Consider the following 23829-nt stretch of genomic DNA (forward strand, 5'->3'; position numbering starts at 1 on the left):
TATTACAGACTGAGACGCAACAACTTCCAACTTCGTTCGACATTTGAAGTTGCACAAAGAAGGGTAAGTTCTGAATGTAAGATAACGTTTATTGGCTAAGTAACATGACTTTTATTTGCTGTGTAGTTAAATCAGTGAGGCTGCAAACTCACTGCTAACGTTATAACCATAGACATCTTATAAGTAGACGCAGCATCGAGCGCTACTGCCTACTGGCGCAGACGAGGCGCGTGGCCGCCATCTTGGAGTGGTGATCCGCTCCACTCAGTGCAATTAATTTGGCAGGAGCAATGAACTGTCAGCGCATTTAATTCATTTTACCTCACTGAATACCACTGATTTTCACCCCCTTTTTTGTCATACGTGTAGCCATGATAACAGACACATGTTTTGGCGTGTTTTATTATTCATAGTTTGCTTAACAGTAATATAATATTCTTATACACTATAAATGACCAGACGTCCGAGATCAAAACTGGGAATATAATCCCAGAGAAGGGGGAAAAAAACGGTAATCTATTTTTAAATTGAAGAAACAATATGATTAGGTTATATATACATATGTGTGTATCCTACATAAACAATGTATGAATACATTAGATATCTATATATCTTAGGGACCTATAGACTGTATCTCTGTTGCTTCAGCAGCAGAGAGTTTATTCTGTCTTGACACTTTGTATTGATATTTTCTATTACATTCTTCCCTTAAATGATAATGTTTGCAGTGATTGTTTTATATGTATTATTTTATGTAAGTCGCTTTGGATAAAAGCGTCTGCCAAATACTTAAACATATATAAACACCTGAAAGTCTTCATATCAGCTAAAACCACCAATCTGTTTCACTGGATTCAGAATAAAACCAAATTCTGTTCAACCCAACAATGTTAGTATTTGAATATTGTTACTTGAAGACTGATTCCTGGTTACAATTATACTGTTAAGAAAGTATTGTCTTATACTTTGCCTAAAATGAGAATGCATCATAATCAGTGGCGGCTGGTGAATTTTGTTTTAGGTGGGGCTGAAAGTTTGTAAACCAAACCCCTGTAGGGGCGTCATCCTCCCCCAGAAGATTTCTTTGTGATTTTCACATACAAATATTGAAGATCTTTGATCCTTCTCAACTCTGTGGTAATATTATTTTCATAAAATACAACCAATAGTACGTTAATGTTAAATCTCACTTGTGAAAAGTAATCCCCCGATTCCTATTTTCAACAGTCCGCTCATTTGAGCAGGAAAACGGTGAACACCACCATCTTTGTTTTCTACCTGTCATCTGTCAGTTTCGGCTGCTCGCCGGCTCCTCATCAGCACTTCAAGATGGCGGCCAAATTGCTCACGTCACAGCAACCAATGCTGCGTCTACTTATAAGATGTCTATGGTTATAACGTCATTGCAAACACGGCAATCTGTTGCGTCCACTGCAGTTTGCTACCTTATTCATACTTTTTGTCAAGTGATTTTTTTTTAAGCAGGGTTTCATGAGGTACCTATACATAACGTTACGTTAGTCAATGTATCACACACAGTAACGTAACGTTAGTCAATGTATCACACACAGTAACATTACGTTAGTCAATGTATCACACACAGTAACGTAACGTTAGACGGCAGTCAGCAGCACCGCGTATTTTAGCCACCTACAAAAAGACAAACATAGTCAAATAAAGGTCAGTTAAAATGTATACTATATTAAGAATATGTGTACATATTGCATAGGGTCCTGACATCTAAAAAGTACAACTCTGTTCATTGTTATGTTCATATATTTGTTATGTTTTTCATGTGTACGCACACATAAACACACATACTGAGATGAGATCAATGAGATAAGGTAAGAACAGAATAGAAACTGCTGTGGAACTAGTTACAATGCAATATGCCATGGAAATACAATGTTAGCACTTTTGTGCAAATAAGTACAGTTGCACTTGTTTTTTTTTCAAATGTGTTTATTCTGTAAAGGAATGAGTTACATGTTTAAAATGACTGGTTAATAGTGCTATTTTGAAGTGCAATGTCAGCACTATCTTTTTCCCTGCAATTTCAAATGCACTTGTTTTAATAAATTAATACAGCGTTTTAAAAGCATACACAATCTGTGTAAATATATTAGTCTGTGGTTAAATGACTTGAAAGGACTCGAAACTCAAAATGCAGGACTTGGGACTTGACTTGAGACTTTCCAGTCTTGACTTTGGACTTGACTCGGACTTGCCCTGTCTTGACTCGGGACTTGACTCGAGACTTGAGGGTAAAGACTTGAGACTTACTTGTGACTTGCAAAGCAATGACTTGGTCCCACCTCTGCTATATACATTGATTGATTGATTGATTGATTGAAACTTTTATTAGTAGCTTGCACAGTACAGTACAAATTCCGTACAATTGACCACTAAATGGTAACACCCAAAAAAGTTTTTCAACTTGTTTAAGTCGGGGACCACGTAAAACATGGGTGTGAAACTCTGGCCCGCGGGCCAAATTTGGCCCACCGTGTAATTTCATTTGGCCCTTGAGGCAATATCAAATTAACATTAGAGCTGGCCCGCCGGTATTATACAGCGGCAGTGCCGCTGTAACACCGCATTCACCGCTAATACTCATACTTGCCAACCCTCCCGATTTTCAGTGCCCCTCTCGAAAACGCCCGGGGCAACCATTCTCCCGAATTTCCCCCGATTTCCACCCAGACAACAATATTGGGGGCGTGCCTTAAAGGCACTGCCTCTACAACCTGTCGTCACGTCTGCTTTTCCTCCATACAAACAGCGTGCCGGCCCCTGTCACATGATCTATGCGGCTTCTACACACACATAAGTGAATGCAAGGCATACTTGATCAACAGCCATACAGGTCACACTAAGGGTGTCCGCATAAACAACTTTAACACTGTTACAAATATGCGCCACACTGTGAAACCACACCAAACAAGAATGACAAACACATTTCGGGAGAACATCCGCATCGTAACACAACATAAACACAACAGAACAAATACCCAGAACCCCTTGCAGCACTAACTCTTCCGGGACGCTACAATATACACCCCCCGCTACCACCAAACCCCGCCCACCTGAGCACCGACATTAATGAACTAGCATCCCAGAAAAGATGGCAGGTATCTGGCTTGGGCACATCAGATTAGATCAGTGTGTTGCAAACTGAGCAGTAAAAAGGCCTGAATGGTGGTTGATTTATTCATTGTTATTTTATTTTCTAATTTATTAGCTTGTGGAAAAGGTTAATGTTGATATTTACCTCAGAAGGCTGCAAATAGAAAAGAGGCATTAAATTTTTTGTTTAAATTGTATTTAATATACCATTGAGGTTTTTTCGTTTGTTTTTTGACAGTTGATTTTGCACTATTAAGTTATATAAGCGTTGCTTGTTCCATATTCAGTGTTAAAGCAAATCAGTGTAGCACACTGAGCAATAATTAACGTTTTATTCATGCACTTTCTCTTGCTACTTCAAGGCTTGAATGTTTGATTCATTCATTATTGTTATTTTATTTTCAAATTTATTATTAGCTTGTGGAAAAAGTTTATTTTGATATTTACCTCAGAAGGCTGCACATAGAAAAGAGGCATTCAATTTGTATTTACATTTTATTTGATATGCCATTGATATTTTTCAATTATTATTATTTGAAACTCGATTTTGCATGTCACTATAAAGTTATATAAGCCTTGCTTGTTCAATATTCAATGCAAAACTTGTTTGGGTCCCTATTAAAAGGTTCATTTGGCCCGCGGCTTTGTTCAGTTTAAAATTTTGGCCCACTCTGTATTTGAGTTTGACACCCCTGACGTAAAACAATTCATGGTACAATTATATACTATCAGCATAATACAGTCATCACACAAGTTAATCATCAGAGTATATACATTGAATTATTTACATTATTTACAATCCGGGGGGTGGGATTTGGGGTTCTGACGGGGGGGTTAGGTTTGGTTGATATCAACACTTCTGTCATCAACAATTGCATCATCAGAGAAATAGACATTGAAACAGTGTAGGTCTGACTTGGTAGGATATGTACAGCAAGCAGTGAACATAGTGAGTTCAGAAAGCATAAGAACAAGTATATATATTTGATTATTTACAATCCGGGGAGGTGGGATGTGGAGGGGGGAGGGTGTTAGTCAAGGGTTGAAGTTGCCTGGAGGTGTTCTTTTAGAGCGGTTTTGAAGGAGGATAGAGATGCACTTTCTTTTACACCTGTTGGGAGTGCATTCCATATGGATGTGGCATCTCCATGCATTTGCAACTTTTTCCACCTCAAAAGGCTAAACCACAGTTTGTGACGTCCTCAGCTCTGGCACGCATCACAAAGAAGACATGGTGTGGAATTGCCAACTATTTGAAGTACGGCCTTGCTGTTTGTTTTTATCTCTGGGCTGCTCGCAATAGCGTCTTGCTGCTGGTGCGACGCAATCCAGTGTGTCCGCGGTGCTTTTCCGCGTCGGGTCTTGGCGTCCATGATTGACCACAAGCGCCGTGTTGACTGTGGAACTCAAATGAAGATCGTTTTCCTGCCGTTCCCCCTGAGCGGGCGACTCGTGCCCAGGCTGCCACTCTGTTTGCTAGCGCTGAGTGTGTAGTGTGCGTCTCAATCTCTCACTTACAGCCAGTCAGAACTATTTCAAGTAGCAGTCGAGTGAAAAAACAAGTTGCCTCTATATTGAAGCTATTATCTATATATCTGATTTTTGACACCAAAAGACTTCCAAAGTTTGCGAATAAATAGATCAAAATAGTATCAGTCTCATGAAGATTCCCGAGCCATTTTGAGAGATAATGAGCAAGCCAGTCAAATTATCTCTGACGTGAGGAGGAACCACAGATCCCTTCCCCATCAACAACAATGCTAATCAAGGAGACTTTGAGAGCCAACAATGATTACTTTTGGGGGAAAATTATGATCCAGAACCTTATATTTTTGAGCCCGAACACAAAGAGAATAAGCAATAAGTTTTAGAAGACGACAGCTAAACAGATGTAGCTTTGTTGTGACACTATAGCATTAGCAGCATTGCTCGGTGCTAAATAAAAAACTAACCATAATAAAACAAACACTTACTGTTAGAGATGTCCGATAATATCGGCCGATAAATGCTTTAAAATGTAATATCGGAAATTATCGGTATCGATTTCAACCTCCCGGTTTTCCTGGGAGACTCCCAAATTTCAGTGCCCCTCCCAAAAATTTCCCGGGGCAATCATTCTCCCGATTTCCCCCTGGAGTCAAGACATCCAGGGGGTTTAGCTCGCTCGTCTGCGGGAACAAACTGCCGCCATTGCTTGCCGTGCTAGCGAGGTCCTGAATTGCTCACACACTCCGGCAGATTCAATGGGGGTCTGGCGGCAGATTTCTTTGACTTTATCGTTGGAAATGCATCTGCTTTGAGTGTCGCAGGATATCCACACATTCTTGCCATCTCTGTCGTAGCATAGCTTTCGTCGGTAAAGTGTGCGGAACAAACGTCCAATTTCTTGCCACTTTCGCATCTTTGGGCCACTGGTGCAACTTGAATCCGTCCTTGTTCGTGTTGTTACACCCTCCGACAACACACCGACGAGGCATGATGTCTCCAAGGTACGGAAAACAGTCGAAAAAACGGAAAATAACAGAGCTGATTTGATTCGGTGTTTGTAATGTGTTTGAGAAAATGGCGGATTGCTTCCCGATGTGACGTCACATTGTGACGTCACATTGTGACGTCATCGCTCCGAGAGCGAATATTAGGAAGGTGTTTACCGTATTTTCCGCACTATAAGGCGCACCTAAAAACCACAAATTTTCTCAAAAGCTGACAGTGCGCCTTATAACCCGGTGCGCTTTATATATGGATAAATATTAAGATTCATTTTCATAAAGTTTCGGTCTCGCAACTTCGGTAAACAGCCGCCATCTTTTTTCCCCGAAGAAGAAGCGCGCGGTGCATGCTGGGATATGTGACGTTTCATTTCCATTTGTGTGTTTATGTAAAGACCCCAAAATGGCTCCTATTAAGTGTGTTGTCTGTCTAATTATAAATAATGCAGACGAGGCGTGTTAACTGAGTTCTCAACGTTTACTCACAGCGTGCTCATAACCACATTCTAACTCCCAGCATACAACGCTTCTCAGGGCTACCGCGCATGCCCGTCACTATCGTTGCATGCTGGGTAGTGTAGTTGTTATATTTGCTAGCTCATAACATCACATTAAGAGACACGCTTACGCGCTTAATTCAATACTCGCCGTCATTCCGGGTGGATTGACAAAAGACCTCCAGCCGCTAGATATTGGTGTCAACAGGGCATTCGAAGCTAGACTGCTAACTGCGTGGGAACAGTGGATGACAGAAGGCGAACACACGTGACGTTCACCAAGACAGGGAGGCAGGGAGACAGCGCCAGACGACATTTTGGATCCCACATTCGCCCAACTTTTCAATTCGGACAACGAAGGAGAATAATTCGAGGGATTTATGAATGAAGAATAACTTCAGAAAGTGAGCGTTATGTTTATTTTGTGTGTTGTGACATTAACGTTCGAGCAACATTATGTTGCTATTGCTCTGCACTATTTTGAATTTTACTATGTTTGTGATTGCACATTTGCGTACATTTTGGGAGTGAACAGAGTTGTTAGAACGCTGGTTTTTAATATATTATTAAAGTTTGACTGACCTATCTGACTGTTTTTTTTGACATTCCTTTAGCGCAGTTAGATGCGGCTTACAACACCGGGCGGCTTATAGGTGGACAAAGTTTTGAAATATGCCGTTCATTGAAGGCGCGGCTTTTAACCCAGGGCGCCTTATGGTGCGGAAAATACGGTAATTCGCCAAAATTCACCCATTTAGAGTTCGGAAATCGGTTAAAAAAATATATGGTCTTTTTTCTGCAACATCAAGGTATATATTGACGCTTACATTGGTCTGGTGATAATGTTCCCCGGACAACATTATTGGGGGCGTGCCTTAAAGGCACTGCCTTTAGCGTCCTCTACAACCTGTTGTCACGTCTGCTTTTTCTCCATACAAACAGCGTGCCGGCCCAGTCACATAATATATGCGGCTTTTACACACACATAAGTGAATGCAAAGCATACTTGATCAACAGCCATACAGGTCACACTGAGGGTGGCCGTATAAACAACTTTAACACTGTTACAAATATGCGCCACACTGTGAACCCACACCAAACAAGAATGACAAACACATTTCGGGAGAACATCCGCAGCGTAACACAACATAATCACAACAGAACAAATACCCAGAACCCCTTACAGCACTAACTCTTGTGCTTACTCCGCATGTCAACATCTCCGTTCGGTGCCACACCAACAAAATGCAGAGGCAACCATTTCCACATCAACACCGTATGAAAAAAATAGTCCACGACATAAGGAGATAACGTCCGCCGGAACCTACCACATAGCGAAGGACGTACGCTATTTGATTTCCTATTATGCAGCTCATTTTTATTTGACACTTATTGAAATTACTTGTGACATCATGCACAAAAGTGCACTTTATTTGTTTTAAACTATTGTAGTGGCGTTCTGTACAAAAAGTGCACTTTAATTTAGTGTTGTTTTGATATGTCATCTTAGTGACATCATGCACAAAAGTGCACTCATAGCTTGTTTTAAAATGTCTCTGGCAATCTTGCTCTTTCTGTTTTGAAATGACATGAATGTTTGTGCCACTGCTTAATAACTGTTTAATAAATACAGTTTTGGTAAGTTGCCTTAGTTGTGATTTCCCTCTCTGCATGAAAGTTTAAAATGCGCATATATTAATGCAGTATGAAGAAGAATGTTTTAATGTAGACACATAGAATCATCATACTGCTGTGATTATATGCATCAAGTGTTCATTCAAGGCTAAGGCAAAATATCCAGATATATATCGTGTATTGTGACATGGCCTAAAAATATCGAAATATTTAAAAAAAAGGCCATATCGCCCAGCCCAAGTCTCAAGGTTGGCAAGTATGCTCTAGTATACTCTGGACTGAAGCTGTGTGCCTTCATTGTTTTTGTAGCTGTTGTTTTGAGGCATGTTTAAAAAAAATAAAAAATAATGCACTTTGTGAAAGTCAAAGTATAGTATTTCCCATAGTTGTAGTGGGTATTAGGATTATCTCAGGGAGAGCATGTCCCAAATTCCAAGCTGCTGTTTTGAGGCATGTTAAAAGAAAAAAGCATTTTGTGACTTCAATAATAAATATGGCAGTGCCATGTTGGCACTTTTTTCCATAACTGGAGTTGAAGTTGCTCTCTTATTTTGGAAAACCTTGTTTTTGATTGATTGATTGATTGATTGATTGATTGATTGAAACTTGTATTAGTAGATTGCACAGTACAGTACATATTCCGTACAATTGACCACTCAATGGTAACACCCGAATAAGTTTTTCAACTTGTTTAAGTCGGGGTCCACGTTAATCAATTAATGTAAAGTTACATTGTTTAATGCATCCAGCGGGGCATCACAACAAAAATAGGCATAATAATGTGTTAATTCCACAACTGTATATATCGGTATCGGTTGATATCGGAATCGGTAATTAAGAGTTGGACAATATCGGAATACCGGATATCGCCAAAAAAGCCATTATCGGACATCTCTACTTACAGTAATATTTCCACTCTCGCTGGGATGTCGATCGACGGGACGCTCACATAATTCTGTTTAGATGAAGATTCAATCACAATCCTCACAAAGGGTTAAAAAAAAAATTGCCGCAACAAGCGGTTTTTGTGTATTTTTGCCATCTCGGGGGATGTGAAAGTGGACCATGGCCGCATTTGTGTACCGGTACTCACAGGTGAGAGATGCCTGAATTATAATCTAGTAGAATTTACTTTTAGCAAGTTTGAGACCAAGCAGTGTGTCAACAATACCAGCTAACTGCTATCAAAATAGTCCGTCTGCGTTGGCCCTTAAAATAACAATATCACTCATGTTTGGTTAATTCTCCAGTCACCACATGTAAATGGAGTATTGTTGGTGCTTTCTGGATGTTTTTAGAGAGTATAATGAGGATCCTCCATCTGTTGACTCAATTGTTTGATATTTATTTACAATTTAGAATGTAGAAGCAAATAAAAACATGTGTTCATGTCTTACATAAGGATTGTGAATGATAAACAGCACATCTCGTTTTAATGTTTGCATATTTCCAGTGTGACTGCTCTAATAATATGGTCAGAGTGCAAAAGTGTTACTACAGTGATGTAGAATCTACGGAAATTACTGAAGATTGAAGAACGTTGGTTATTTAGAACATATTCATAATCTGTTTATGCAATCAAAGTTGCTCAAATGTGATGACCTTGTTAAATATAATACATTAATAATCTTATATAAAGCATTTAACAAATTATTGCCGCCTAATCTACAACGTTTTTTTATAAGACGAGTGCAGGCTCATAATTTGAGAGGCTTTGGATATTTCTTATTGCCGAGAGCTCAAACCACTCGTAAACGTTTTTGTGTGTCTGTCTGCGGAGTAAAACTATGGAACAAACTGGACTTACAACACAAGCAATGCCAAACTATTAATCGATTTAAACAATTATACAAACATGCGGTCTGCTTCAAATATAGAGATGAGGGTCATTTGACCTGCTGCTATACTCTGTTTCAAAGTGTTAACATCTGCTCAATGTTTCCTTACCATTATTGCTATGTTGTCTATTACCGTTGTTGGTATATTCATTATTCCTACATTGTTGATACAAATTATTGTTACAGTGTAATAATTATTGTTACCTGTGGTAATGCCACTATGATACAACATCTGTATTATAATCCTTGAACAAAGTAAGAGTGAAACTCATGTGAATAATCGCTGAATGGAGAACTGGGTGTGGGATTAAATAAATTATCTTCTTCCAGCTCCCTTTCAGGCAAAACTGGACAATCATGCATTACATACTATACATTACCTTTTGCACTATATTGATTTATATTATGTGTTGTCAATGTTGTACTTTTTTTTTATGTCATTGCCTGAAATAAATAAATAAATAATGGGACGGTATAGCTCGGTTGGTAGAGCGGCCTTGCAATTAACTTAAAGGGGAACATTATCACAATTTCAGAAGGGTTAAAACCATTAAAAATCAGTTCCCAGTGGCTTATTTTATTTTTCAAAGTTTTTTTCAAAATTTTACCCAGGGATATTTCCCTAAAAAAAGCTTCAAAGTGCCTGATTTTAACCATCGTTATATACACCCGTCCATTTTCCTGTGACGTCACATAGTGATGCCAATACAAACAAACATGGTGGATGGACAGCAAGGTATAGCGACATTAGCTCGGATTCAGACTCGGATTTCAGCGGCTTAAGCGAAATTGACGAAGAAACTGAAGCTATTGAGCCATATCTGTTTGAACCGTATGCAAGCGAAACCAACGAAAACGACACGACAGCCAGTGACACGGGAGAAAGCGAGGACGAATTCGGCGATCGCCTTCTAACCAACGATTGGTATGTGTTTGTTTTTAAGTGTTGTAATGTTTTTAAGCTAAATTATTGGTAAACACAGTTTATGTATAATAATTTACGTAAAACCGCGAGTAATGAATAAAGTTTTCATCAATTAATATATTCTGTAGACATACCCTCATCCGCTCTCTTTTCCTGAAAGCTGATCTGTCCAGTTTTGGAGTTGATGTCAGCAGGCCAGGGAAGCTAGGGTCGATATTCTTCTCTTGATCATCTTCGGTGGCTTAAGGGACGGTTGAAGCGGTGTGAGCCAAGACATCCAGGGGGTTTAGCTCGCTCGTCTGCGGGAACAAACTGCCGCCATTGCTTGCCGTGCTACCGAGGTCCTTTGTCCCTGAATAGCTCACACACTCCGGCAGATTCAATGGGGGTCTGGCGGCAGATTTCTTTGACTTTATCGTTGGAAATGCATCTGCTTTGAGTGTCGCAGGATATCCACACATTCTTGCCATCTCTGTCGTAGCATAGCTTTCGTCGGTAAAGTGTGCGGAACAAACGACAGATCATATTCGTCGGCTTTCCCCACACCCTCGTATTTTGAACAACATTCGTCCAATTTCTTGCCACTTTCGCATCTTTAGGCCACTGGTGCAACTTGAATCCGTCCCTGTTCGTGTTGTTACACCCTCCGACAACACACCGACGAGGCATGATGTCTCCAAGGTACGGAAAACAGTAGAAAAAAAGGAAAATAACAGAGCTGATTTGATTCGGTGTTTGTAATGTGTTTGAGAAAATGGCGGATTGCTTCCCGATGTGACGTCACATTGTGACGTCATCGCTCCGAGAGCGAATAATAGAAAGGTGTTTAATTCGTCAAAATTCACCCATTTAGAGTTCGGAAATCGGTTAAAAAAATATATGGTCTTTTTTCTGCAACATAAAGGTATATATTGACGCTTACATTGGTCTGGTGATAATGTTCCCCTTTAAGGGTTCCAGGTTCGATCCCCGCTTCCGCCAACCTAGTCACTGCCGTTGTGTCCTTGGGCAAGACACTTTACCCACCTGCTCCCAGTGCCACCCACACTGGTTTAAATGTAACTTACGGTAGATATTGGGTTTCACTGTGTAAAAGCGCTTTGAGTCACTAGAGAAAAGCGCTATATAAATATAATTCACTTCACTTCACTTATAAATATAATTCACAAATGGAAAAAAAAAAATGAAAAAGATATTCGGAGCGGAATATTCAAAATGACCGACTGAATTTGTGGCATTTTAAGATGTCATTAAAAGGTTTTTCCCATACTTTGCGGATTGTAAATAAAATTGGATATGGTTTAATGCAGTGGTTCTCAACCTTTTTTCAGTGATGTACCCCCTTTGAACATTTTTTTAATTCAAGTACCCCCTAATCAGAGCAAAGCATTTTTGGTTGAAAAAAAGAAGAGAAGAAGTAAAATACAGCACTATGTCATCAGTTTCTGATTTATTAAATTGTATAACAGTGCAAAATATTGCTCATTTGTAGTGGTCTTTCTTGAACTATTTGGAAAAAAAGCTATAAAAATAACTAAAAACTTGTTGAAAATTAAACAAGTGATTCAATTAATCAATAAATATTTCTACACATAGAAGTAATCATCAACTTAAAGTGCCCTCTTTGGGGATTGTAATAGAGATCCATCTGGATTCATGAACTTAATTCTAAACATTTCTTCACAAAAAAATAAATATTTAACATCAATATTTATGGAACATGTGCACCAAAAATCTAGCTCTCAACACTGAATATTGCATTGTTGCATTGTAATGAATGGAATAGCCTACTTGATTTGATGTTCAGTTTATGAACTTACATTCATATTTTGTTGAAGTATTATTCAATAAATATATTTATGAAGGATTTTTGAATTGTTGCTATTTTTAGAATATTTAAAAAAAATCTCACGTACCCCTTGGCATACCTTCAAGTACCCCCAGGGGTACGCGTACCCCCATTTGAGAACCACTGGTTTAATGGATACAATCAAACACAATTAACTTGCTGCTACTTTATAAAAAAATCCTCTGAGTGCATTCTGTCCGCGAGGCAGCTTTTCTTAAAACGAGAAATATGACTGTTGCACGTGTGCTGTACATTTGACCTGTATTATTTCTCATTTTGAAGTCATAGGGTGAATATGATGTTTTTTCTTTGGACATTGTTTTGTTTTTTTGTTTGTTTGGCGATGCAGTGTACTGCAACACAAGCTGTACAGAGACTACTCTTGTCCCTAGAAAAGGTGTAAAGGGCGGTTGCGAACACCATGAATATTGACATTTATATTTAAATATGTAAATGTGTGTTTCGGCCTGCAGAGCGTGTTGGAAGGCATCACTTCACTGTCAGAGCCCCCCCGACAGCCCCCTCCTGCAAGTGACTTTGACCAGCACTGGAGCCGCTTCCTGTCCATGCCCGTCGCCGACCTCGAAGTAGGTTCCCGTCTCCTGTTGACTTGCGCCAGCAATGTAAACCACCAAATGTGCTCCTGTGCAGGACTTGGACTCCCTTGTCACCGAGCGCCTGTCAGACTTCGACGCAGACGTCACGAGCGGCATCAGCCTGGATGCCACCTTGCTGGACGCCATGGTTACCAGCAGCGGAGCTTTTGACGGCAGGCAGCAGAGATCCTTATTCCGACAGGAGTCCACCGGCTCCTCGCTCTCCGACGCCTCACCGGGGATGGCTCTGGGTCTGGCGGCGCTCCCCTTCGCGTCGGTGTGCAGCTTGTCTGGCGGCGGGTCGTCGCGGAACTCGCCAAGCGACTGCCTGGACGAAGCCATCTTTGAGCAGATCAACCAGCTGGGCCTGGAGAGCCTGGACACCATAGACTCCCAGCTGATGGGCGCCTCGGCCGTCTTGCAACCACAGGCCCTTGAGGATTTGGACTCGGACTCTGGTCTCTCTTTGGAGAGCAGCTCTGGAGGTCCAGTCTCCCCAGGTTGGTTTGTCTTTCTTACCCGATTCATCCGTGCTGTTTGTAGGCCTAAAAGTATACAGTGTTGCCTCGTTCAACACTGGGGTTATGTTCCAAAAAATACCTGCTTTAAGTGAAATCCGTGTAGTAGAACCTTTTTACAGTTAAACCACCTACTCAGTGGCCTAGTGGTTAGAGTGTCCGCCCTGAGATCGGTAGGTTGTGAGTTCAAACCCCGGCCGAATCATACCAAAGACTATAAAAATGGGACCCATTATCTCCCTGCTTGGCCCTCAGCATCAAGGGTTGGAATTGGGGGTTAAATCACCAAAATGATTCCCGGGCGTGGCCACCGCTGCTGCTCACTGCTCCTCTCACGTTCCAGGGGGTGAACAAGGGGATGAGTCAAATGCAGAGGACAAATTTCACCACACCTAGTGTGTGGGTGACGATCATTGGTACTTAAACTTTAACTTCAACAGAATAATTTTTGTCAAATGATAAGAAAGCATGTTTAATCAAAGATTATTATCAAGGCTTAGGTCAGGCTGGTTACAAAAATAAATACTAATTGAAATGAGTATAAAGCTAATGAAACATTAATGTACATGCAAATACGCAGTCCTACAATAATTAATTCTAACTAATATGCATAGAGGTGGCCTAAAAACAACTTTTTAGAAATGGATTCTTAGAAAATTATATATATATATATATATACATATATATATATATATATATAATTGTTGCATATTTTAATTTCCAACTGTAATTAATTTTCAGAAATCCATTTAAAAATGTATGAAAGATTTAACATTTTTAAATCGATTTCTGAAAATTATGAGTCCTATTTGAATCGAGATGACGATCGCAATTGGAATGTGAATCCATATTTTTGTGCTCCGTTATTTCCAAATATTTCACTTATGTTACAAATATTATTATTAAAGGTTAATTTGGTCTTTTTATAATGTGAAAAATATTTGACTTTTTAGACCTACATTTTTTTTTTAAATTATAATATACAGGTAAAAGCCAGTAAATTAGAATATTTTGAAAAACTTGATTTATTTCAGTAATTGCATTCAAAAGGTGTAACTTGTACATTATATTTATTCATTGCACACAGACTGATGCATTCAAATGTTTATTTCATTTAATTTTGATGATTTGAAGTGGCAACAAATGAAAATCCAAAATTCCGTGTGTCACAAAATTAGAATATTACTTAAGGCTAATACAAAAAAGGGATTTTTAGAAATGTTGGCCAACTGAAAAGTATGAAAATGAAAAATATGAGCATGTACAATACTCAATACTTGGTTGGAGCTCCTTTTGCCTCAATTACTGCGTTAATGCGGCGTGGCATGGAGTCGATGAGTTTCTGGCACTGCTCAGGTGTTATGAGAGCCCAGGTTGCTCGGATAGTGGCCTTCAACTCTTCTGCGTTTTTGGGTCTGGCATTCTGCATCTTCCTTTTCACAATACCCCACAGATTTTCTATGGGGCTAAGGTCAGGGGAGTTGGCGGGCCAATTTAGAACAGAAATACCATGGTCCGTAAACCAGGCAAGGGTAGATTTTGCGCTGTGTGCAGACGCCAAGTCCTGTTGGAACTTGAAATCTCCATCTCCATAGAGCAGGTCAGCAGCAGGAAGCATGAAGTGCTCTAAAACTTGCTGGTAGACGGCTGCGTTGGCCCTGGATCTCAGGAAACAGAGTCGACCGACACCAGCAGATGACATGGCACCCCAAACCATCACTGATGGTGGAAACTTTACACTAGACTTCAGGCAACGTGGATCCTGTGCCTCTCCTGTCTTCCTCCAGACTCTGGGACCTCGATTTCCAAAGGAAATGCAAAATTTGCATGGTTGGGTGATGGTTTGGGGTGCCATGTCATCTGCTGGTGTCGGTCCACTCTGTTTCCTGAGATCCAGGGTCAACGCAGCCGTCTACCAGCAAGTTTTAGAGCACTTCATGCTTCCTGCTGCTGACCTGCTCTATGGAGATGGAGATTTCAAGTTCCAACAGGACTTGGCGCCTGCACACAGCGCAAAATCTACCCGTGCCTGGTTTACATCTGAACATGACATGAGAATCAACAATGTCCACACTAAGAAGGATAAAAACAACTGAAATATTCTTGACTGCTAAAATAAAGTAGATGCGGGAAATATCGCTCAAAGGAAGACATGAAACTGCTACAGGAAAATACCAAAAAAAGAGAAAAAGCCATTAAAATAGGAGTGCAAGACAAAAACTAAACCATTACACACAGGAAAACAGCAAACAAGTCAAAATAAGTCACGGTGTGATGTGACAGATGGTGACAGTACACCTACTTTGAGACAAGAGCTATAGTGATGCATGCTTGGTTATGCTTTAAAGTCATATCCAACAATTGCGACGACGACTTTTTACTGTCAACTGAGTTTAGTTTTTTAATGACTTCTGCTGGCGGTGTGCCTCCGCATTTTTCCAACACAAAAAATGTGCCTTGGCACAAAAAAGGTTGAAAAACACTGCACTATTGTGTCCAATTACTTCACTTATGTTACAAGAATGATTGTAAAAGGTTAATTTGGCATTTTTGTGTTTGTAAAAAAAATAATAATAATAATAATTAAAAAGTAAAATGTATCTCATACCATTATTAATAATAATAAGTATAATCATGTGACACTCGGGCCTGTGCAGCATTTTGCTAGCAATGACGTAGGCATACCTGCCAACTACTCCGGTTTTCCCGTAATTAGTATGGTTTTCATCAACCTATTCCGGGTTACGGTTGCAGTGATAAAAAAATACGGTTTTTCATTAATTAAAAAAAAATATTTTTTTTAAAGTTTTATTCACGAAATCGCGTAACAACAATGACAATCGACACTGCTTCCCGTAAATTCCTATCGAGCCATTCCGAATGCCATGCGCGAGGCTATTTATAGCACCGCTGCCAAGCACGAGGCACCAGTTGCCATTGTTTCCAAACGAGCGAACGATCATGGAATCAGCCGGAGAAAAATCGCAAACGAGTCTTAAACCAAAAAGAAAACTGCAGTCATTCCGTGAAGAATATTCAAAAGCCTATCCGGGAATAATTATCCGTTCCAAAAAGGGTGAAAACTACGCGAATTGCACCTTGTGCAGACAAGATTTTTCGATCGGACACGGAGGAATTAGCGATGTAAAAGACCACGTTGGGACAAAAAAACACAAGTCTAATGCCGTTGCTAGCGATACAAGTGGAAAACTTTCAACGTTTTTCGTCGCCCAAACAGATTCTTTGGATGTGATAAATGCCGAAGTTTTATTTACGGAGGCAATAATTGAGCATGGACTTCCAATCGCACAGGCTGATCACATGGGACAGTTATTTCGGAAAATGTTTAACTACATGCATAACTACCAAAATACAGAAGTATGTCCTTAATATTTTTGCAGTGCTATTTCTGTTGAAAAGTTAAAATGATTACATTAGAGATGTGATGTGCCACTTTCAAGTGTCTGATGGCTTAAATTAATTTTCATTAATTTTTCATATTTTGAATTCTTTTGAAAGGCTTACAAAAAAACTACATTTGAATTGTAATTCCATGCTATTGACAGGACTATTAAGGCACAGAATATTTTTTACAATTGAACAAGGCAGTAGATTATACAAGCTTGGACAGAAAGTTAATAATGACACCAATTTTTTTTTTATGGAATTGTTTAGTACTGTTTTACCATTTGTTTACTGTAAAAAGTGTTTATACTGTTTATACTTTCAATTAACAAATTGAAGTCTTGTGAAAGGTTGACAGGATAACTGGCATTAACTGTCAAAATAATTTCAAACTAACAGAATAAACATGTCAATCAACCCATATGATTTTTGCTGTAATATTTTTGTTTTGAAAAGTCACTGTGACTGATAGAAAAGTGATGGTTTTAGCAACATTTTAACCTGTCTGAATGCTAATAATCATTTTGCGTCGGGGGGCGAAACCCCCCTGAACCCCCCACCAGGACTTTGTCCTGGACCTGCCGGGGCCTGCGGCCCCTGGACCCTGGCTACTAGGTTTTTCTGATTTCAAAAGTTGGCAGGTATGCGTAGGATATTTGAGAACTAACTAATGGTTTGCTGGTTCAGGTTCATCGGAGATGTCGTCGTCATCGTCATCGAGTTCGTTCTGCGAAGACGAATGCGGAGCCACGGGCTACAGCAGCGAGGCGGACTGGTTGCCGTCTAAAGGCTTGCCGGACCTGAGTGAGAGCGTGTGGCACGACCACAGCTACTCGTCTCCCGCCTTCTTCAACCCGCCGCCGCTCACCCTCGCCCACAAAGGCATCAAGGAGGAGCCTCTGAGCGGCGACGAAGGGCCCGGTCTGGAGGAGCGCGAGCTGAGTCGGGACGAAGTGCGCGCCCGTGCCATGTGCATCCCCTTTTCCGTGCTGCAGATCGTCAACATGCCGGTGGAGGAGTTCCTGGAGCTCATTGAGGGCCACGGTTTCACCGCCGAGCAGGTGACGCTCCTCAGGGACATCCGCCGGCGCGGCAAGAACAAGCTGGCGGCGCAGAACTGCCGCAAACGCAAACTGGACGCCATCACGGGGCTCCAAGAAGAGGTGGAGCGGCTCCGGGCTCAAAGGGACCGGCTGCTGAGGGAGAAACAGATCACGGCCAAGACCATGGGCGCCGTGGGCCAGCAGATTCGCCAGCTCACTAGAGACGTGCTGGCTCGGCTCAGAGACGATTCGGGACGAGCCCTGGACCCGGACACGTTCACCCTGCGGTGCGGGGCCAACGGGAGGGTCCTGGTTCAGCCCGTGAGGAGGCCCGCCGTCTCGGCGGCCAGCGGCAGTAAGTCGGACAAGAGGAAAAAGGGCAAGAAGCAGTGAGGCTGCTTTTCTTTTTTTCAAGGTGGACTTTCTTGGCTGTGGAATATCCTCTTACAAAAGTGTGTGCGTGTGTGTGTGTGTGTGTGTGTGTGTGCGTGTTGAACCACTGCTGTTGCAAGGCGAAAACAGCTAAAGCTGCCAAAAACAAAAGAAAGCGACAAAAAAGAGCAAAAAGAAAAAGTGGATAAAAATCAGAGAAATGTAGCTTACACACTGGAAGGACACTCTTGGCTTCTTTGAGGTGGACACTCTTTACTGGACTTTAGGACCTGCACCTGCCTGCAAACTGTCCCAGCATTCATCACAAATGTACCAGGTGTGTTCAGGCAGCAAAAAGATTGCTGGTCCGCTGGTTAAAAGCTCTATTTATTGTTCCCACTTCCTGAAATGCATCAAAAACTGTCACATGACGGTGTATTATTTTTCCTTCTATAGTAGCAACGTTATCCTACGGCGATAAACGAGATTTTACACAGACTAAGTTTACAGTAGATTGCTTCCATACAAGGTGAAAAATCAATAGATTATGTCTTGATGACATATACTGTAGACCAGGGGTGTCCAAACTACGGCCCGCGGGTCGGCGTCTTCAATTTGGACTGCAAGACTGCGAGGGCATGAGTTCAATAAACAAATGTAGTCGTATCATATACAAGCGGACAGATATCAGCTATTGTCACCATCTGGTGGCCAATGAAAGTAAATCAACCATTAATTCAACCTACCAGGAAATCTGCACACATTTACTTATATGACCCAATCCAAACAACCTTCCCTAGTCATGGTGCACAAAAATTCAACACAAATGGTCACACAGATATTGTGTCACCAGCTGGTGGCCAATGCAATAACTCAACCATTAATTCAACCTACAAGAAAATACTGCACACATTTACTTGTATGACCCTATCCAAACAACCTTCCCTAGTCATGGTCCACAAAACTTCAACACAAATGGTGACACAGCCATTGTGTCATCATCGGGTGGCCAATGCAAGTAATAACCATTAATTCAACCTCCAAGAAAATACTGCACACATTTACTTATATGACCCAATCCGAACAATCTTCCCTAGTCATGGTGCACAAAAATTCAACACAAATGGTCATACAGCCACTTTATCACCATCCGGTGGCCAATGCAAATAACTCAACCATTGATTCAACCTACAAGAAAATACTGCACACATTTACTTATATGACCCAATCCGAACAATCTTCCCTAGTCATGGTGCACAAAAATTCAGCACAAATGGTCATACAGCCACTTTATCACCATCGGGTGGCCAATGCTAGTAACGCAACCATTAATTCAACCTACAAGGAACTACTGCACACATTTACTTTTATGACCCAATACGAACCACCTTCCCTAGTCCTGGTACATAAAAATTCAACACAAATGCTCACCCAGCTATTGTCACCACCTGGTGGCCAATGCAAGTAACTCAAATCATTAATTCAACCTACAAGGAAATGCAGCACACATTTACTTATATGACCCAATCCGAACAACCTTCCCTAGTCATGGTGCACAAAAATTCAACACAAAAGGTCACACAGCTATTGTGTCACCATCTGTTGGCCAATGAAAGTAACAACTATTAATTCAACCTACCAGGAAATACTGCACACATTCACTTATATGACCCAGTCCGAACAACCTTCCCTAATCATGGTACACAAAATTCAACACAAATGGTCATACAGCCATTGTGACACTATCTGGTGGCCAATGGAAGTAACTCAACCATTAATTCAACCTTCCAGGAAACACTGCACACATTTACTCATATGACCCAATCCGAACAACCATCCCTAATCATGGTGCACAAAAATTCAACACAAAAGGTCACACAGCCATTGTGTCACCATCGGGTGGCCAATGCAAGTAACAACCATTAATTCAACCTACCAGGAAATACTGCACACATTCACTTATATGACCCAGTCCGAACAACCTTCCCTAATCATGGTACACAAAATTCAACACCAATGGTCATACAGCCATTGTGACACCATCTGGTGGCCAATGGAAGTAACTCAACCATTAATTCAACCTTCCAGGAAACACTGCACACATTTACTCATATGACCCAAACCGAACAACCATCCCTAATCATGCTGCACAAAAATTCAACACAAAAGGTCACACAGCCATTGTGTCACCATCGGGTGGCCAATGCTAGTAGCTAAACCATGAATTCAACATACAAGGAACTACTGCACACATTACTCATATGACCCAATCCGAACAACCATCCCTAGTCATGGTGCACAAAAATTCAACACAAATGGTCACACCGCCATTATATCACCATGCAAGTAACTCAACCATTAATTCAACCTACAAGGAAATACTGCACACATTTACTTATATGACCCAATCCGAACCACCTTCCCTCGTCATGGTGCACAAAAATTCAACACAAAAGGTCACACAGCTATTGTGTCACCATCCGGTGGCCAATGCAAGTAATTCAACCATTAATTCAACCTACAAAGAAATGCTGCACGACATTTACTTATATGACCCAATCCGAACAACCATCCCTAGTCATGGTGTACAAAAATTCCACACAAATGGTCACACAGCCATTATATCACTATCCGGTGGCCAATGCAAGTAACTCAACCATTAATTCAACCTACAAAGAAATACTGCACGACATTTACTTATATGACCCAATCCGAACAACCATCCCTAGTCATGGTGCACAAAAATTCCACACAAATGGTCACACAGCCATTATATCACTATCCGGTGGCCAATGCAAGTAACTCAACCATTAATTCAACCTATAAAGAAATACTGCACGACATCTACTTATATGACCCAATCCGAACAACCATTCCTAGTCATGGTGCACAAAAATTCAACACAAATGGTCACACAGCTATTGTGTCACCATCGGGTGGCCAATGCTAGTAGCTAAACCATTAATTCAACCTACAAGGAACTACTGCACACATTTACTCATATGACCCAATCCGAACAACCATCCCTAGTCATGGTGCACAAAAATTCCACACAAATGGTTACACAGCCATTATATCACTATCCGGTGGCCAATGCAAGTAACTCAACCATTATTTCTACCTACAAAGAAATACTGCACAACATTTACTTATATGACCCATTCCGAACAACCTTCCCTAATCATGGTGCACAAAAATTCAACACAAATAGTCACATAGCTATTATGTGGCCACCATCTGGTGGCCAATGCAATTAACTCAACCATTAATTCAACCTACAAGGAAACGACTGCACAACATTTATTATATGACCCAATCTGAACAACCTTCCTTAGTCCTAGTGCACAAAAATTCAACACAAATGGCCACCAAGCCATTGTCACCATCTGGTGACCAATGAAAGTAACAACCATTAATTCAACCTACCGGTACAAGGAAATATTGCGCAGCATTTACTTATATGACCCATTCCGAACAACCTTCCCTAATCATGGTGCACAAAAATTCAACACAAATAGTCACACAGCTATTGTGTCACCATCTGGTGGCCAATGCAAGTAACTCAACCATTAATTCAACCTACAGGGAAATATGGCACATATTCATTTATATGACCCAATCCGAACAACCTTTCCTAGTCATGGTGCACAAAAATTCAACACAAATGGTCACACAACAGAAAGTAACTCAACCATTAATTCAACCTATAAGGAAATACTGCACACATTTACTTATATGACCCAATCCAAACAACCTTCCCTAGTCATGGTGCACAAAAATTCAACACAAATGGTCACACAACAGAAAGTAACTCAACCATTAATTCAACCTATAAGGATATACTGCACACATTTACTTATATGACCCAATCCGAACAACCTTCCCTAGCCATGGTGCACAGAAATTCAACACAAATGGTCACACATAACACAACCTGCTCATTGAACTTTGTGGATATTGTTTAAAAAAATAAATGTTCTATCACCATACAAAAAAATGTAAATCACACCTATTTAAATCCATCACAAGGGATGATGGGAAAAATGCAAAACATGCTACACTTACACACGTTTGGCACATTTCTGCTGCTTGATATTTTTGATTGGTTAAAAAACTTAAAGGAGGTAGTCGTAGTTGAAATTTCACATATACTTAATAACCAATTATGAATTATATCTCCATTATATTATTGTATACGTGCGTGTGTGTGTGTGTGTATATATATATATATATATATATATTAAAAAGGAGTTACTTAGCATGCCCCCAGTCAAAAGGTTTGGACACCCCTGCACTGTACCAATAATGAAACTGACCAGGTATGTACGCTGGATGTTTTATTAAAATTGCTTTACAGTTTAGCAAAGGTTATTTTCTACCTCACGCTTGAAATCATTTTAAAACGTTTTTTTTTTTTTTCATTTGAATAAAAGTTGAGAAAAAAAAAACCCTTTTTCAGGGGGATCGAAGTGCACTCTTAAGTAGAACTCCTTGTCGGAATGTCCACCTAAAAGAGTAAAACAATCATCTTTTCTGAATGTTTGGAAGCAGCGTCGAGGTTGCTGTGCTTTTTATTGCCTTCTGCTCTATGAAGTCTTTGAGGTGAGGAAACTCAAATTCAGAGACTTGCACAAAGTAGTTTCATGAAGTATTTTCTTTTCTATTTTTTTATTTATCTGGTGTGACTGACTTTGCTTTTTATTTTATATATATATATATAAATGTTTTTTTCTTTTGCTGCTGGGCAAATGTCGATTGCATGATGTTGTATGTTGATAGTCTGCTCTCTGCTTGGGACTTGTAGATGTTTTCTGACATGAATCTTTCTGATTAAAAAAAAACAAACAATTTATGCCTCGCTCCTGTCCTCGTTCATGCCCATTTGTGCTTTTTGATTGATTTGAGATGGCGCTTTCAAAGTGAGAAGGCTGAGAAAAATACAGAAATAGGAACAATTTGAAAAAAACGGGGCCTTTGTTTTTTATATTTAAAAGAATAATATACAAAGACCTTTCTAGTACTTTAATATTGCGTCAAAGTTGAGTCATTGGGCTCTCTACCTGGTGGTCTAGTGGTTAGGATTCAGCGCTCTCACCGCCGCGGTCAGGGTTCAATTCCCGGTCAGAGAACTTAGCATTTTACCATGAATTGATTAACGTGGACCCCGACTTAAACAAGTTGAAAAACGTATTCGGATGTTACCATTTAGTGCTCAATTGTACGGAATATGTACTGTACTGTGGAATCTACTAATAAAAGTTTCAATCAATCAATTAAGCTGAAAAAGCCTCAAGATATGTGCTAGCCAATGAGCCGACACCCCCTGGCTTTTAGTTTATTGGCTAGTCCGAGCAGGTCTGAAAGCGCTTATTGCATACTTGCCAACTCTCCCGGATTTTCCGGGAGACTCCCGAAATTCAGCGCCTCTCCCGAAAATCTCCCGAAATTCAGGCGGAGCTGGAAGCCACGCCCCCTCCAGCTCCATGCGGACCTGAGTGACGTCAAGTGCGCAACACCACGTAAATCGTTGGCCAAC

At 40.5% G+C, this 23829-nt stretch overlaps 1 protein-coding gene across 1 annotated transcript in view; it reads left to right on the top strand.

Annotated features, from left to right (window-relative positions):
• The window catches only part of nfe2l3 (nfe2 like bZIP transcription factor 3), a 43585-nt gene extending 20444 nt beyond the window's left edge, over positions 1-23141 (top strand). Inside the window, exons 3-5 of the mRNA XM_061982482.1 lie at positions 12833-12946; positions 13011-13455; positions 17566-23141. Coding sequence (XP_061838466.1) covers positions 12833-12946; positions 13011-13455; positions 17566-18314 — 1308 coding nt within the window. The 3' untranslated portion in view covers positions 18315-23141. The remainder of the gene's footprint in view (positions 1-12832; positions 12947-13010; positions 13456-17565) is intronic.
• The last annotated feature ends 688 nt before the right edge of the window (positions 23142-23829 follow it).

The sequence above is a fragment of the Nerophis lumbriciformis genome, linkage group LG21, assembly GCF_033978685.3.
Source record: "Nerophis lumbriciformis linkage group LG21, RoL_Nlum_v2.1, whole genome shotgun sequence".
Lineage (NCBI taxonomy): Eukaryota > Metazoa > Chordata > Actinopteri > Syngnathiformes > Syngnathidae > Nerophis > Nerophis lumbriciformis.